The sequence below is a fragment of the Bos indicus genome, chromosome 2 (assembly GCF_029378745.1).
Source record: "Bos indicus isolate NIAB-ARS_2022 breed Sahiwal x Tharparkar chromosome 2, NIAB-ARS_B.indTharparkar_mat_pri_1.0, whole genome shotgun sequence".
Taxonomy (NCBI): Eukaryota; Metazoa; Chordata; class Mammalia; order Artiodactyla; family Bovidae; genus Bos; species Bos indicus.
In genome coordinates this window covers 126139359-126154381 of record NC_091761.1, presented here as the reverse complement: position 1 = coordinate 126154381, position 15023 = coordinate 126139359, and the positions used below count along the sequence as shown (strand labels likewise).

The following is a 15023-nucleotide window of genomic DNA, read 5'->3' as shown; positions in this document are numbered from 1 at the left end:
AGAAGCCCCACACTGAGAAGAAAAAAAAAATCCGATATGAAAACCCCCAGTTTGACAAAGTAAGTCAGGCAGGGTGGTTGTTGATATTGCCACACATCTCCATTTTATAAAATGTTAGTTTTTATCAGTGCATGTAAAATATGATTTGGATCTGATGGTGCTTTGCACATCGTTTTTCAACAGTACACTTGTGTAACGCAAAGCACATACCTTCTGAATTCTGATCTCTCTGACTAATAGTGATGTAAAATTCGCCCTATTTTGAATAAGCGCTGTCTGACAGTTGCAGTGATCTGTGGATAAAACCTGCTGAGGGTAGAGGGAAGCCATGGATTTAATGTTGGCTGTGTACTATCCACCAAGCAAGGATAACTTCTGTGGTTAACTGAGAATTGTGGTTTCACAAGATGAGTACCTGGTCGGTTGCCTGATGGGGTTTGGGGTATGTGGGCAGGAAGGCCAGATGGAAGATGCACCCCGACTCTTCTGGTTGGTTGTACAGGTCAACAAGAACAAGAAGTGGCGGGAACTTGCGACCAACCTCAATGTCGGCACCTCAAGCAGTGCTGCCAGCTCCTTGAAAAAGCAGTACATCCAGTGTCTCTATGCCTTTGAGTGCAAGATCGAACGGGGAGAAGACCCTCCCCCAGACATCTTTGCAGCTGCTGATTCCAAGAAGTCCCAGCCCAAGATCCAGCCTCCCTCGCCTGGTAAGGATGGGGTGAGCAGCCTCACCAAGGCTCACCCTGCAGGGGTAGCAGTCCAGGGCCTAGGCTCCTCATTCACCAGTGGCTGCCACCAGGGATGTGTACTCTGTCCTGTCCTACCACTGAGCATAACAGGTTGGCAGACTGAAGAGCGGGCGGTGGCGACTCCCTTGGGAGGTAGTTTGCAGCAACCCTTAAGTTTAAATTTTCATTGTGCACCTGGCACCTTGCCAAATGTTTGTAAACTAGTGAGTGGGAGGGACACTGAACAAGTCGGGAAATCTGACAAATAGCAGTGAGGCAGGCCATCTGGGAGCCTTGGCCCACTGATGTCAGCGCCTTAAGAATGCTGCTCAGACTAGAGCCCTGAATTCCCCAGGGAGCTGAGATGGCAGTGAATGGGAAGGAGGGCGTGGGGCGGGAATATGAATGGAGTACTCCGCAGGGAGCGCCTCTGCCCACCCTCCTTTCTGAGAGGAGGATGGGGCCTGGACAGGCATGTCGAGGGAGGAAGGCCAGGGCTCCTAGAAGGTGGGTGTGAACACATGTGCCCTGGGGTTGACCTCCGAGGGTGTAAGCAGTGCCTGAGATGACTCATCAGCTGGGGAGGCCAAAGCCGCAGGGTATCTGCTGCTGAGAATGGTAACTAATGGAAGCGTTAATTACTGGTACTGTGCTCATCGGCTTCGGGGAACATTCGAACTGCTGGTGACACTGGGTTAGATGCTTGAGAATAGGAGTTCCTAGGTTCCTACAGTGCTCTGCAGGTTTGGGGTAAGAGGGGACCTCACCACCCAGCTTTCCAGGGCCCCTTACTGGGAGCTTGTGTACCAGCATTACAAGGTATAATAGGTTAGACAGGGTCCTTGGGGAAGTAAAGAAAAAGAGTTGGGAATCTTGACAGAGACTCACGTCATCACCAGCATGCTAATGGTCTCCAAACGTGAACAGCAGCGAGAAGCGATGGAGCCCTCAAATTCCCTTCTTTATTACTGGCCTTGCAGATCTGCTGAGAAGGGTGATTTAGGTTTTAAAGAACCCTAGTTCTAGCCTTTTTAGTGTTCCTCTTCAAAGAGATCCTAGGGCGTGTGTGTGTTTCTGTGAGAGTTTTCCTGCTCATCCTGTATCACTGTCCACAGCGGGATCAGGGTCAATGCAGGGGCCACAGACACCTCAGTCAACCAGCAGCTCCATGGCAGAAGGAGGAGACCTGAAGCCACCAACTCCAGCATCCACGCCGCACAGCCAGATCCCCCCCTTGCCAGGCATGAGGTAAGGCCAGGAGCAGGGTCAGGCTGTGTAACCCAGGGTATGTCCCTGCTCTGTCCAACCAGTGACTCCCATGTGCCTTGTGTTATTGGAGGAATTGCTTTATTTAGGGTCTAATTGGCTCCCTTCACTCTTGAGTAGGAGCAATTCAGTTGGGATCCAGGATGCCTTTCCTGATGGAAGTGACCCCACATTCCAGAAGCGGAATTCCATGACTCCAAACCCTGGGTACCAGCCCAGTATGAATACCTCCGACATGATGGGGCGCATGTCCTATGAGCCAAATAAGGATCCTTACGGCAGCATGAGGAAAGGTGACTGACTGCTGTTGGCCTTCTGTCGTTGAGGGCAGGGCCAGAGTATGGGGGCGTTGGAGTGGCTTAAGGTTCTTGTTGCTCGTCACACCATCCCCTTCATCCTCCTTTCTTGTCGTCTTCTCCCTGGGCTCACGCATCATCCTTTACAAGTACGTGTTCTTTGCTAGTTGGGGCCTTTCTAGATCTCTGTTTCAAACCGGTCAGGAAAACGGAACAAACCTGAGCTCTGAAGAGGGTCTGGGTTTTGGGGGCAGGCGAGGCAGAGGTTACTCGGCCCGCTGACCCACCAGTTTACTCACTGCCTTCCCTTTTGCTCTCAGCTCCGGGGAGCGATCCCTTCATGTCCTCAGGTCAGGGCCCCAATGGCGGGATGGGGGACCCCTACAGTCGAGCTGCCGGCCCTGGGCTGGGAAATGTGGCAATGGGACCGCGACAGCACTATCCCTATGGAGGTCCTTATGACAGAGTGAGGTAAGCATGTCCCCCCACCCCCACCCCGTCCCACCCCAACACCCCACAACTATCATGGACTCAACCTGCTCTTCTGATTTTGTTTAGGACGGAGCCTGGCATAGGACCCGAGGGAAACATGGGCACTGGGGCCCCACAGCCGAATCTCATGCCTTCCAACCCAGACTCGGGGATGTATTCTCCCAGCCGTTACCCGCCACAGCAGCAGCAGCAGCAGCAACGGTGAGTAAAGCCTGGTCGCCGCGCTGCTGTGACTCAGGCTTCCCCACTCCCACCCTGACCGTCCGCTTCTCTCCTGCCCGCAGACATGATTCCTATGGCAATCAGTTCTCCGCTCAAGGCACCCCTTCCGGCAGCCCCTTCCCCAGCCAGCAGACCACAATGTATCAGCAGCAGCAGCAGGTGAGGAGGGCAGTGGATGGGCTGGCCTACAGGTTCCCCCCAAGAGCCTTGTCAGCAGGCAGAGTTGAGAAGTCCCTTTAGATTCCTTGGCGTTCTTCTCCCACCCCAACAGCCAGTTTTGTGTGAAGAGCCAAGCTTTCAGTCTCTTCTTCCCTGTTTGGGGTCCAGGCCCATCTCCAGTGCTCCATGAGGGTTAGGGTATTTTGTATTTTGATTTTTGAACCTTTCTACATTTTTCTGCTTAGAGCAAGGGAGAGCCAGAGGGAATAGAGAATGATTCTTGCTTTCAGAAGGAGCTTCAAAAGATAACTCGTAAAGGTGACTCCTTTGTTCCCGTGGAGTCTGTGTCCCCTCTCCTAGAGGGGCAGAAGTAAGCCCAGCACGTGTCTGGTGTTGCATCTTGGCAGCTGTGGTCTTGCGTCCCCGGATGCAGAGTGTTAACTTTCTCTCTGCTTCTGTCCCCGTCTTAGAATTACAAGCGGCCGATGGATGGCACCTATGGCCCTCCTGCCAAGCGGCACGAAGGGGAGATGTACAGCGTGCCGTACAGTGCGGGGCAGGGGCAGCCCCAGCAGCAGCAGCTGCCCCCCGCCCAGCCCCCACCTGCCAACCAGCAGCAAGCTGCTCAGCCTCCCCCTCAGCAGGACGTGTACAACCAGTACGGCAACGCCTATCCTGCCACTGCCGCCGCTGCTACTGAGCGCCGACCAGCAGGCGGCCCCCAGAACCAGTTTCCATTCCAGTTTGGCCGGGACCGTGTCTCAGCACCCCCTGGCTCCAATGCCCAGCAGAACATGCCACCACAGATGATGGGCGGCCCCATACAGGCATCGGCTGAGGTTGCCCAGCAAGGCACCATGTGGCAGGGGCGCAATGACATGACCTACAACTACGCCAACAGGCAGAGCACGGGCTCGGCCCCGCAAGGCCCCACCTATCATGGCGTGAACCGAACAGATGAAATGCTGCACACGGATCAGAGGGCCAACCATGAAGGCCCGTGGCCTTCCCATGGCACACGCCAGCCCCCCTATGGTCCTTCTGCCCCCGTGCCCCCCATGACAAGGCCCCCTCCAGCCAACTACCAGCCCCCACCAAGCATGCAGAATCACATTCCTCAGGTATCCAGCCCTGCTCCCCTGCCCCGGCCAATGGAGAACCGCACCTCTCCGAGCAAGTCTCCATTCCTGCACTCTGGGATGAAGATGCAGAAGGCAGGGCCCCCAGTACCCGCCTCGCACATAGCGCCTGCTCCTGTGCAGCCCCCTCTGATTCGGCGGGACATCACCTTCCCACCTGGCTCTGTTGAAGCCACACAGCCTGTGTTGAAGCAGCGGAGGCGGCTCACAATGAAAGACATTGGTAAGGAGACCTCCTTGATTGGGTTGCTTAATCTGCCTCTTTACATCTGGTTCAGTGTTCTCTCTCCATCCTGATGTTCTGGATGAGTTAAAATCTGGTCCAGTGTTGACTAAAATAGAGCCAAAGAACTTTGAGTAAGGAAGAAATCAGCCGATGTCAGGCTTTACTAAAGGAATTGCCACGCAGTGATGTCCTAAGCGAGCCTAGAAGCCATGAGGGGCAGATGGGAAGTGCCTCTCACCATGTGTTCTCCTCAGAGTAGCCTGACTAATGAGCCAGCTCTGGGGTGGGGGGCCTCCTGCCAACCTGGGCGTGGTGGATGGACGACGTGGAGGTTTATTTCAGGAACCCCGGAGGCATGGCGGGTAATGATGTCCCTCAAGTCTGGGCTGCTGGCAGAGAGCACGTGGGCATTAGACACCATTAACATCCTGCTGTACGATGACAACAGCATCATGACTTTCAACCTCAGTCAGGTGAGTCTAGGTGCTGGGGGAACACCGGGAGGGCCTGGGATCTTCTTAAAGTAGATGGTACTAAGTGACCAGGGAATTCTACCCTCCCTGGCCAACATGGTCTCCTTTATTTCACTTGTTGTCTTGATACCTTCTATGCCAATACTTTGCCCCTTGTCATAGGCCTGATAATTTGTGTTAGTTGATCAGGACTGACTTTAAAGGGAATTTGGGAGAAACTTCTTGGTATTGGTAAGAAGGGCGGATTCTGCTGATGCCAATGAGGACACCATATTTTCTAGACCGAAAAGAACCTGGGGTCTCTATCCATGAACCTGTGGTCTCTGTCCCTGAGCAGAGCAGTTTCTTTATTTTCCCTTTCTTTCTTCACCTTTGCTGAATAGATGAAGTCTTTATTGACAACCATTTTTCCTAAGATGTAGAATGGAAAGTGTGAAGAAGTGTACATTGTGGGGCAGTGGGGGAGGTTAACACAGAGGTGGCTTTCCAAATTCCAAAACTTCTCTGCAGAGACATGTAGCTGGGAGTTTTCTCAGCTAGGAAGAGGTTCTTCTGCACCACCCTACTCTTGTCTTTTGATCATCCTCAGTACCTCCTAGCTCATCTGTCAAGGAACTGACTAGCGGGGCAATGCTATTAATAGTTCCATTTACTGTGCCCTCACTTCGTGCTAGGTCCTTTGTGTTTTCTTTTGTGTCGTCCTCACTGTAGCCATCTGAGCAGATGTGGCCGCTTAGAGATGAGTAAATAGGCTGAGAGTCTTATTTTTGCCCAGGTTCACACAGCTGTTAGCAGTCTTTCTGAATCCAAAGCCTGCTTCCCATGAGAAAGAAAGGAACAAATATTGATTGAGCAATTTCCATAAGCCAGGCACTTGACATATTCCGTTTAAACCTCAGAACAACGCTATGAAATTTAGGAATTTGCCTCATTTTCAGTGGAAAGATAGGAAAGCTGCAGCTCAGAATTTTCAGTTACACAGATAGTTCCTGGACAAGCCAGAATTCAAACCTGGATCCTTTTTTAAGTCTAAAGCCCTATTTTTTCCTTTCAGTTATACTCTTCAGCCAGAGATTAATCTTACTGGATTAATGTTTTCTGCTAAGGGTAGGAAATAGCCTGCACAGGATCTAAGCTGGAAAGTTGTACCAGCTTGGAGCAGTGTTCAGAGAGCACAAGCCTCATCCCATTTACTGTGTTAGGTGATGCATAGAGGCCCAGCCTCCTGGGAAGTTGGGGAGGTTGGGGAAGAGTAGACGAACATCTGTCCAGCCTGCCTTGTATTGGAAGGCATCATCCCAGCATGCCTAGCCTTGGGCTCCACTGGCACTGGAATGTAGAGTGTCCTCCTAGAGGGACAATGGCAGTGACCCAATAGGTAGGAAACTGGGCCTGGTGAAGAAAAGCAGAAGTTGGTTGAGAAAGGTGAGGTGGAGAGGTGGGTGGCCCTGGTAGGTAAGGTACAGAGTTGCTGGTCAGCATGTCCATCTGCAGACGCAGGCTTCTGTGAAGACTGGGCTGAAGGAAGAACTTTGTGCTGTGCAGAGGAGAATTTAATGACTTGCTTTGTGAACAGCCTTTGGGAAAGAAGAACCCTGACTCTCCCAGTGATACAGATGTGTGATCTGGAAGGGAAGAGGGGAGGTTAAATAGAAGACTTTGGCAGGCCTCTCAAGTCAAGGATTCTCTTCTTAGCCACTTTTCTCCCTTAATTTAGTTCCTGTTCTTTCTCTTTTAGCTCCCAGGGTTGCTCGAACTCCTTGTGGAATATTTCCGACGTTGCCTGATTGAGATCTTTGGCATTTTAAAGGAGTATGAGGTGGGTGACCCAGGACAGAGAACACTATTGGACCCTGGGAGATTCAGCAAAGCGTCTAGTCCAGCCCCTGTGGAAGGGGAGGAGGAGGAAGACCTTCTAGGTCCCAAACTAGAGGAGGAAGAAGAGGAGGAAGTAATTGAAAATGATGAGGAGATGGCCTTTTCGGGCAAGGACAAAGCAGCCTCAGAGAATAGTGAGGAGAAACTGATTAGTAAGTTTGACAAGCTTCCAGTAAAGATCGTGCAGAAGAATGACCCGTTTGTGGTGGACTGCTCAGATAAGCTTGGGCGCGTGCAGGAGTTTGACAGCGGCCTGCTGCACTGGCGGATTGGTGGGGGCGACACCACTGAGCATATCCAGACCCACTTTGAGAGCAAGACAGAGCTGCTGCCTTCCCGGCCTCATGTGCCCTGCCCCCCAGTCCCTCGGAAGTATGTCACAGCAGTAGAGGGCACACCAGGGACAGCAGAGCAGGAGGGCCCCCCGCCTGATGGCCCTCCAGAAAAACGGATCACGGCCACTATGGACGACATGTTGTCCACGAGGTCTAGCACACTGACCGAGGAGGGCGCTAAGAGTGTAGAGGCCACCAAGGAAAGCAGCAAGTTCCCATTCGGCATCAGCCCAGCGCAGAGCCATCGGAACATCAAGATCCTAGAGGATGAACCCCACAGTAAAGATGAGACCCCACTGTGTACCCTTCTGGACTGGCAGGATTCCCTTGCCAAACGCTGCATCTGTGTCTCCAACACCATCCGAAGCCTGTCATTTGTGCCAGGCAACGACTTTGAGATGTCCAAACACCCGGGGCTGCTGCTGATCCTGGGCAAGCTGATCCTTCTGCACCACAAGCACCCAGAACGGAAGCAGGCACCACTAACTTACGAGAAGGAGGAGGAGCAGGACCAAGGGGTGAGCTGCAACAAAGTGGAGTGGTGGTGGGACTGCTTGGAGATGCTTCGGGAAAACACCTTGGTCACGCTCGCCAACATCTCGGGGCAGCTGGACCTCTCCCCGTACCCCGAGAGCATTTGCCTGCCTGTCCTGGACGGACTCCTACACTGGGCAGTCTGCCCTTCAGCTGAGGCCCAGGACCCCTTCTCCACCCTGGGCCCCAACGCCGTCCTCTCCCCACAGAGACTGGTCTTGGAAACCCTCAGCAAACTCAGCATCCAGGACAACAATGTGGACCTGATCCTGGCCACGCCCCCCTTCAGCCGCCTGGAGAAGTTGTATAGCACCATGGTGCGCTTCCTCAGTGACCGAAAGAACCCAGTGTGCCGGGAGATGGCTGTAGTACTGCTGGCCAACCTGGCACAGGGCGACAGCCTGGCAGCCCGTGCCATCGCAGTACAGAAGGGCAGCATCGGCAACCTCCTGGGCTTCCTGGAGGACAGCCTTGCTGCCACACAGTTCCAGCAGAGCCAGGCCAGCCTGCTCCACATGCAGAACCCGCCCTTTGAGCCAACCAGTGTGGACATGATGCGACGGGCTGCCCGTGCGCTGCTGGCCCTGGCCAAGGTGGACGAGAACCACTCAGAGTTCACGCTGTATGAGTCACGGCTGTTGGACATCTCGGTATCACCGCTGATGAACTCACTGGTTTCACAAGTCATTTGTGATGTACTGTTTTTGATTGGCCAGTCATGACAGCCGTGGGACACCTCCCTCCCCGTGTGTGTGTGCGTGTGTGGAGAACTTAGAAACTGACTGTTGCCCTTTATTTATGCAAAACCACCTCAGAATCCAGTTTACCCTGTGCTGTCCAGCTTCTCCCCGGGAAAAGAAGTCTCCCCTATTTCCTCTTTCCTCCCCCTTCTCACCCCTTCTTCACCTTCACCCTCACCTTTCTAGTCCCTGTCCTCACTTTACTCCCCTCAGGACCCTGCCCTATTTGAAAAGACAAAGCTCTGCCTACATAGAAGACTTTTTTTATTTTAACCAAAGTTACTGTCGTTTACAGTGAGTTTGGGGAAAAAAAATAAAATAAAAATGGCTTTCCCGGTCCTTGCATCAAGGGGATGCCACATTTCATAACTGTTTTTAATGGTTAAAAAAAAAAAAAAAAAAGGAAAAAAAAGTACAAAAAAAAATCCTGAAGGACAAAAAAGGTGACTGCTGAACTGTGTGTGGTTTATTGTTGTACATTCACAATCTTGCAGGAACCGAGAAGTTCGCAGTTGTGGACAGACCCTGTTCACTGGAGAGGCCTGTGCAGTAGAGTGTAGACCCTTTCATGTACTGTACTGTACACCTGATACTGTAAACATACTGTAATAATAATGTCTCACATGGAAACAAGAGAAAACGCTGGGTCAGCAGCAAGCTGTAGTTTTTAAAAATGTTTTTAGTTAAACGTTGAGGAGAAAAAAAAAAAAAAGGCTTTTCCCCCAAAGTATCATGTGTGAACCTACAACACCCTGACCTCTTTCTCTCCTCCTTGATTGTATGAATAACCCTGAGATCACCTCTTAGAACTGGTTTTAACCTTTAGCTGCAGCGGCTGCGCTGCCACGTGTGTATATATATGACGTTGTACATTGCACATACCCTTGGATCCCCACAGTTTGGTCCCCCTCCCAGGTACCCCTTTATAGTATGACGAGTTAACGAGTTGGTGACCTGCACAAAGCGAGACACAGCTATTTAATCTCTTGCCAGACATCGCCCCTCTTGGTGCGATGCTGTACAGGTCTCTGTAAAAAGTCCTTGCTGTCTCAGCAGCCAATCAACTTATAGTTTATTTTTTTCTGGGTTTTTGTTTTTGTTTTTGTTTTCTTTCTAATCGAGGTGTGAAAAAGTTCTAGGTTCAGTTGAAGTTCCTGATGAAGAAACACAATTGAGATTTTTTCAGTGATAAAATCTGCATATTTGTATTTCAAACAATGTAGCTAAAACTTGATGTAAATTCCTCCTTTTTTCCTTTTTTGGCTTAATGAATATCATTTATTCAGTATGAAATCTTTATACTATATGTTCCACGTGTTAAGAATAAATGTACATTAAATCTTGGTAAGACGTTTGTGAGGCTTTTTATTTTCAAACTGTTTAAAATCTTGACCTTTTGGGGGCTTGGGGGAATTCGTCTTGTTCTTGCAAATCTCCCTTGGTATGTATGCTCTCTCCCTAAATGGTGACATCCTGGCCCCTGTCATTTCTGTACCATATTCCACTTGACCTTCCACAGTGTAAGTCTGAATTTAAGAAAGCTCTGTAGCCTACTAGGCTGCTCTGTCCACAGGATTTCCCAGGCAAGAATACTGGAGTGGGTTGCCATTTCCTTTTCCAGTGGATCTTCCCGACCTGGGAAATCAAACCTGCGTCTCCTGCATTGGCAGGTGGATTCTTTACCACTGAACCACCAGAGAAACTCAAAAATCTTATTAGCCTCTTGAAATAAAGTGGGTTTAAGTAGCCAAAGAAAGTAATGATACCCCAGAAAAAGAAACCTTTTGAAAATAGTTGGCAAAGAGAGTATCTCTGTGTTTTTTCTTTAGAAATATTTCCCCAGACCAGCTCTATCCCCTGATTCCAGATTAGAGCATTCACCTGTCCTCTTGACATCTCTGCTTGGAAGTTCAGTCTGAACATGCCTAAAAAGCCCTCTAGAAGCCTCTTCCTCTAGAAGCCTCAGGAAATGGCAACTCCATCGCTTGGCCAAAGACATCCTTGACTCCTTTCATGTCCACGTCCAGTCTGTTGGTACTCTTCAAAAAATAATCCTCCGTCCAGCTACCATCTCTGTAGTTCAAGTAACCATCGTGTCTTTCTTAAACTTTTAAAATATCCTCCAAACTGGCCTCCCTGCTTCTGCTTTGCCTGGTGTTTGAACCTATTCTCAACATAGCAACCAGAATGCTCCCATTAAAATCTGAGATCAAAATCTTCCAGTGCTTCAGCCTTACTCTGAATAAAAGTCCAGATCTTTATAATGATCTACCTGGCCCTCAGTTATCTAGCTTGCTGTTACCTTTTTGGTTTTCTCTTCTCTCTTCCCCATTGCACATTCCACCATAGAGAGCTGTTTCCACCTTGAGACCTGTGCACTTACTGTTCCCTCTGTCTAGAATACTGTTTTGCCAGATAACTGCATAGCTAAAGTCCTCATCTCTTTCGGGTCTTTGCTCAAATATCATCTCAGTGAGTCTTTCCCTGGGTACCTTTTTTTTTTTTTTTGGCTACCTTATTTAAAATAGTGATTTGGGACATCCTTGGTGTTCCAGTTGTTAAGACTCTGCTTACACTGCAAGGGGTATGGGTTTCCGTCCCTGGTTGGAGAAGTTCCACATGCCATGTGATACGACCAAAAAAAAAGGAAAAAAAAGCAACCTGTTCCCCTGCCTCATTTCCCTTCTCTGCTGAATTTTTCTTTATGGCACTTGTTACCATCAGACTTTTTGTATATTGTACTTACCTACTGCCTTCCACTGTAATTAATGTAAGTTCTCTGAGGACAGGGAGTTTATTTGGTTCATTTCTATATTCCTGTCCTACAGAACAGCCTGGCAATTGCAGCCACTTACTAAGTAGTTGTTGAATGAAATGGTAGATGTTGGCCAGACACAGTTACTTTTATAAGGTTAATGTTGCAATATATAGTTTCTCTCATCTATTTCCTTAGGGACACAATGGAGAAACCAAAAGCAGTAACAGAAAATGCTATTATCATGGACGTTTAAAGTGAAACTGGAAACAACAGCTTTCTATTGAGTATCTACTTGTGTACGAAACAGAGTACTGCAAATAATTCCCCAACAGTTCTGTGCCTGTGAGGTAAGTATTCTGGCTCCCATTTTACAGTTGAGAAAAGGAGCTTCTTTGAGCTCACACACAAAGGCCCATGACTCCAAGGCCCATGTTCTTAATACACACTCCACCTCCTTTCTGGGTTGGAGGACAACCAGGAGTAACTGGATCTAGTTGCGGAGCACAGCAGGCAAGATTTGGTTTTTGTTGTGTTCAGCATGAGGTAAAAATTGTTCCATTGATTTCAATCAAGTGTTTGTCAAACGAAGTGTGGTTGTTAATATTTGGGTCAGGGACAGGAATGAATAGTTTGTATATTTCTCCATTGAGAGGGGGGGAAACAGAGACAACTGGCTAATGTTTGTCAACTAAGCTGCCTTCCTAGAACTCTCGGGGGAAAAAACTAAATGGCAAACTTTTCATATCTATATTTTGGCAAGTAATACTGCTAATGGGTATTTTTGCTCTGGGCCTCTGAAACTCCAGTTTCTAGTCAAGAAAGTGCATTTCTGGGCTGTGTGTGGAACATTACCTAGGAGTTTGGTTTCCTGGGTTCCTTTCATCTGCTCTCCTGCAATGCAGGATGAGCCTAGCCTGGACTCCAGTTTCTGACTGGAGTTACCACATGCAGAAAGAACTGCTGGCCACTGAGCTGTGAGTAATTTGCTTTGGAGAAGTAAATAGAACCTAGCCAGTGGAGAACCCAGGGGTGTGGCCAGCAGTTCTTTTCCCAGGCTCCTCCCTCCCCACCCCCCAAATGACCTTAACCTTCTTTCATAACTGGAGAGCTGCCAAGTCCAGCCTAAACAATACTCTCAACCTCATTGGCTCTTTTGCCCTGCAGCCACTACCACCCCCAAGTGGCTAAGTCCCTTCCCACTAGGCCTCTCGGTGGGGTCAAGGCTTTCTAATTACTGAAAGGCAAACACCAAAGAAAGGGTGGAAAATATATAGTATCCATGGCCTTTAAAGGATCAGCATTTGACTGCTGAAACTGACAGGAGGGTGGGGTCTCTGTTGCAGGGTGGATGGGCATCCTCAAGTGATACATATGGCAAGGCCAAAAAGGATGCTTCTGGTGGTGCCACCCCTAGTTTCAAGATGGATTTTAGCGTCATCCAGCATCCTTGAAAACTGCCAATGAATGCCCACAAAAAGAATCCACATAAAAGAAGGAGCATAAAGTTCTGGTAAGGCTCATGTGCCTGTCATCACAGGCATTAGCACTGCCTGCTAACTGTTGGCAGATCAGAGGCCAGTGTGGTCACTTTTGTCCCATAATGGCATGCCCTCAAAACCAAGATCAGCATCAGCTACTCTATCCTTCCCGTAGGATTGTGTTCTCAGTCACTCTGTCTTGTCCGACTCTGTGAAGGAAGTTTAGTAGTTCTCATGGAGCACACGCTTCCTTGGAGCAACCTGACAACTTACTTCTCTCTAGCTACCTTGCTTTGCTCTGCCATCACATTTGGAGATGGCCTTGGCCGTCTCTTATAATTTTGTCTCTAGACACTCCATGGTCCTAATCCTATGGAAACTACCAAACTTCCTTCACATCGTCAATGGGAAAATCACTTGCTCCCCTTTTTGTTCAGGGAGTTGTAACAGCCCAAGTTTATCAAGCAATTTGTGCCAAGCGCTATAAAATCCTTGTAACAAACGATACCATCATGGATTATGATGTCTAGCTTCTTTGTGAATTGTACCTTTTATCATTAAAAATAATTCACCTTTGTTTCATTTAAAGATTAATTTAAAAAGGATACCATCATCTCCCATGAGGACAAGGGCTGTGTCTGTCTTGTTCAGTGTTTTGTTCTCATCCTCATTACATAGTAGTCTATTTTGTTGAGTAAATCAAAAGGTAAAATTGGAATTTAATGAAGGAAACAGTAGGTAGGAGCTGTTAAGACTTGGTGTGCCCTATGTAGAATTTTCAATATAGCCCATAAAGACCCATAGTTGAGTGAAAAAAGGAAGAGAAGGAAAGAGGTAAACCTGAGAAAGATTTAAAATAGTGTGGGGTGGTAAAAAAAAAAAAAAAACAAAACAGCCAGGAAGGTTTTTCATTCAAATCCCACCTCTGCCACTAGCTGTGTAACTTCAGAACTGGTCATTTTCACCTGAGCCTCAGTTTCCTCATCCATAAAGTGCAGGTTAAACGAACAGATGTATTCACTAGATCCTTACTGAGTACACACAATATACAAGGTGCTAAGTGCTGGAAACACCTTGGTGAACAAGGCCCCCTCCCCGCCATAGCACTTAGATTCCATGAGGAAAACAAGACAATGAAACAAATACTTGATTCATGGACAGGACAACCAGGTGATCATAAATGCCATAAAGAGAGCAGAATTAGGGTGGTGGGAAGTACAGGGTGGTGACTGCCGTGGGGTAGACAGAGAAAGCTTCTCCAAGGAGGTGGCATTTCAGCTGAGACCTGAAGTGGGTTGGCCAAAGGGTAATCGGCAGTGAAGCATTTCAAGCAGAGGAAACAGCAAGAGCATAGCTAGGCAAGTTCAAGAAAGAGAAATGTTCTAACTCTCTTACATTCTAGGATTCTAGAAACAGTGGTACACTGCTTACATTGGTTAATTTAGTCAGAGATCTGTATTATGAAACCGTGTCTTGGTGGTGTGGCGTATTTACTTCTTTAGGGAAGTGGCTGAGTGGTGTAGAATCTTTTGGGAGCCCTGGGTAAGTCTCTGCCTCCCTGGCTCTCCCACAGCGCTGGCCGCTCAGCTGGCTCCCTGTGTGGCTGCAGGCTCCATTTTAGCAGCAGACTCTAAAAGCAGACTAGAGAGCTGCCTCCTCCACTACTTACTCACAGTCCTGGAGGCCCAGAACCCCTCCCATCCCACCTAAGTCTTCCTCCATTCTGACAAGCCAGAGCTTTGTGAGCACAAGATTCAGCCTCCTTGTTTTCCAGTCGGAGCAGGAGCCAGAAAATGAAACAGGAAACAGAGCGGAAGAGGAGGGGGGTGGGTAGTAGAGAAGGAAAGGAAGGAGAAATTGCAAGAAAGTAGAGCTGAAGATCTGGACAAAGTTCTACCTCTGAAGGGTGACAGTTGAGCTTTAAAAAAAACATTCTGAATTGTCACAATAGACGCCTGTCCTTTTCACCAGTAGATTTTTGAGAGAATTTGGTGTGTGAACAGAGGGAATCTTAAGAATGCATGTCTTTTTCCCTTGTGAATTCACAAAGGAAGGATGGTTCATTTCTCGGTTTTGTCCTTGCAGACACTACTGCTTGGAGCCTCAAAGACGTCTAGAGATTCAAGCCACAACCTTAGGCCCCAGTCACGAGTGTAACCCACAGCTTTGCCGACTCACTCACATGCCTCTGGAGCCGAGAAGAAGGGTGTGTCACTGAGAAACCTAGGGTTCTAAGCTCCATTTTCCCCCCGTCTCCAGCACTCCACGACTAAAACGTGATAGATCCACCTTACAC

General features: G+C 48.8%; 1 protein-coding gene across 4 annotated transcripts in view; it reads left to right on the top strand.

Moving 5' to 3' along the window:
• Positions 1-9839, top strand: part of ARID1A (AT-rich interaction domain 1A) — a 68567-nt gene extending 58728 nt beyond the window's left edge. For 3 of the 4 annotated variants that reach the window (XM_070775925.1, XM_019980531.2, XM_070775929.1), the window contains 9 exons: positions 503-710; positions 1847-1979; positions 2115-2290; positions 2614-2764; positions 2852-2986; positions 3070-3166; positions 3637-4528; positions 4874-5004; positions 6743-9839. In XM_070775925.1, coding sequence (XP_070632026.1) covers positions 503-710; positions 1847-1979; positions 2115-2290; positions 2614-2764; positions 2852-2986; positions 3070-3166; positions 3637-4528; positions 4874-5004; positions 6743-8473 — 3654 coding nt within the window. In that variant the 3' untranslated portion in view covers positions 8474-9839. The remainder of the gene's footprint in view (positions 1-502; positions 711-1846; positions 1980-2114; positions 2291-2613; positions 2765-2851; positions 2987-3069; positions 3167-3636; positions 4529-4873; positions 5005-6742) is intronic. The other variant, XM_019980538.2, reaches the window with a different exon arrangement.
• The last annotated feature ends 5184 nt before the right edge of the window (positions 9840-15023 follow it).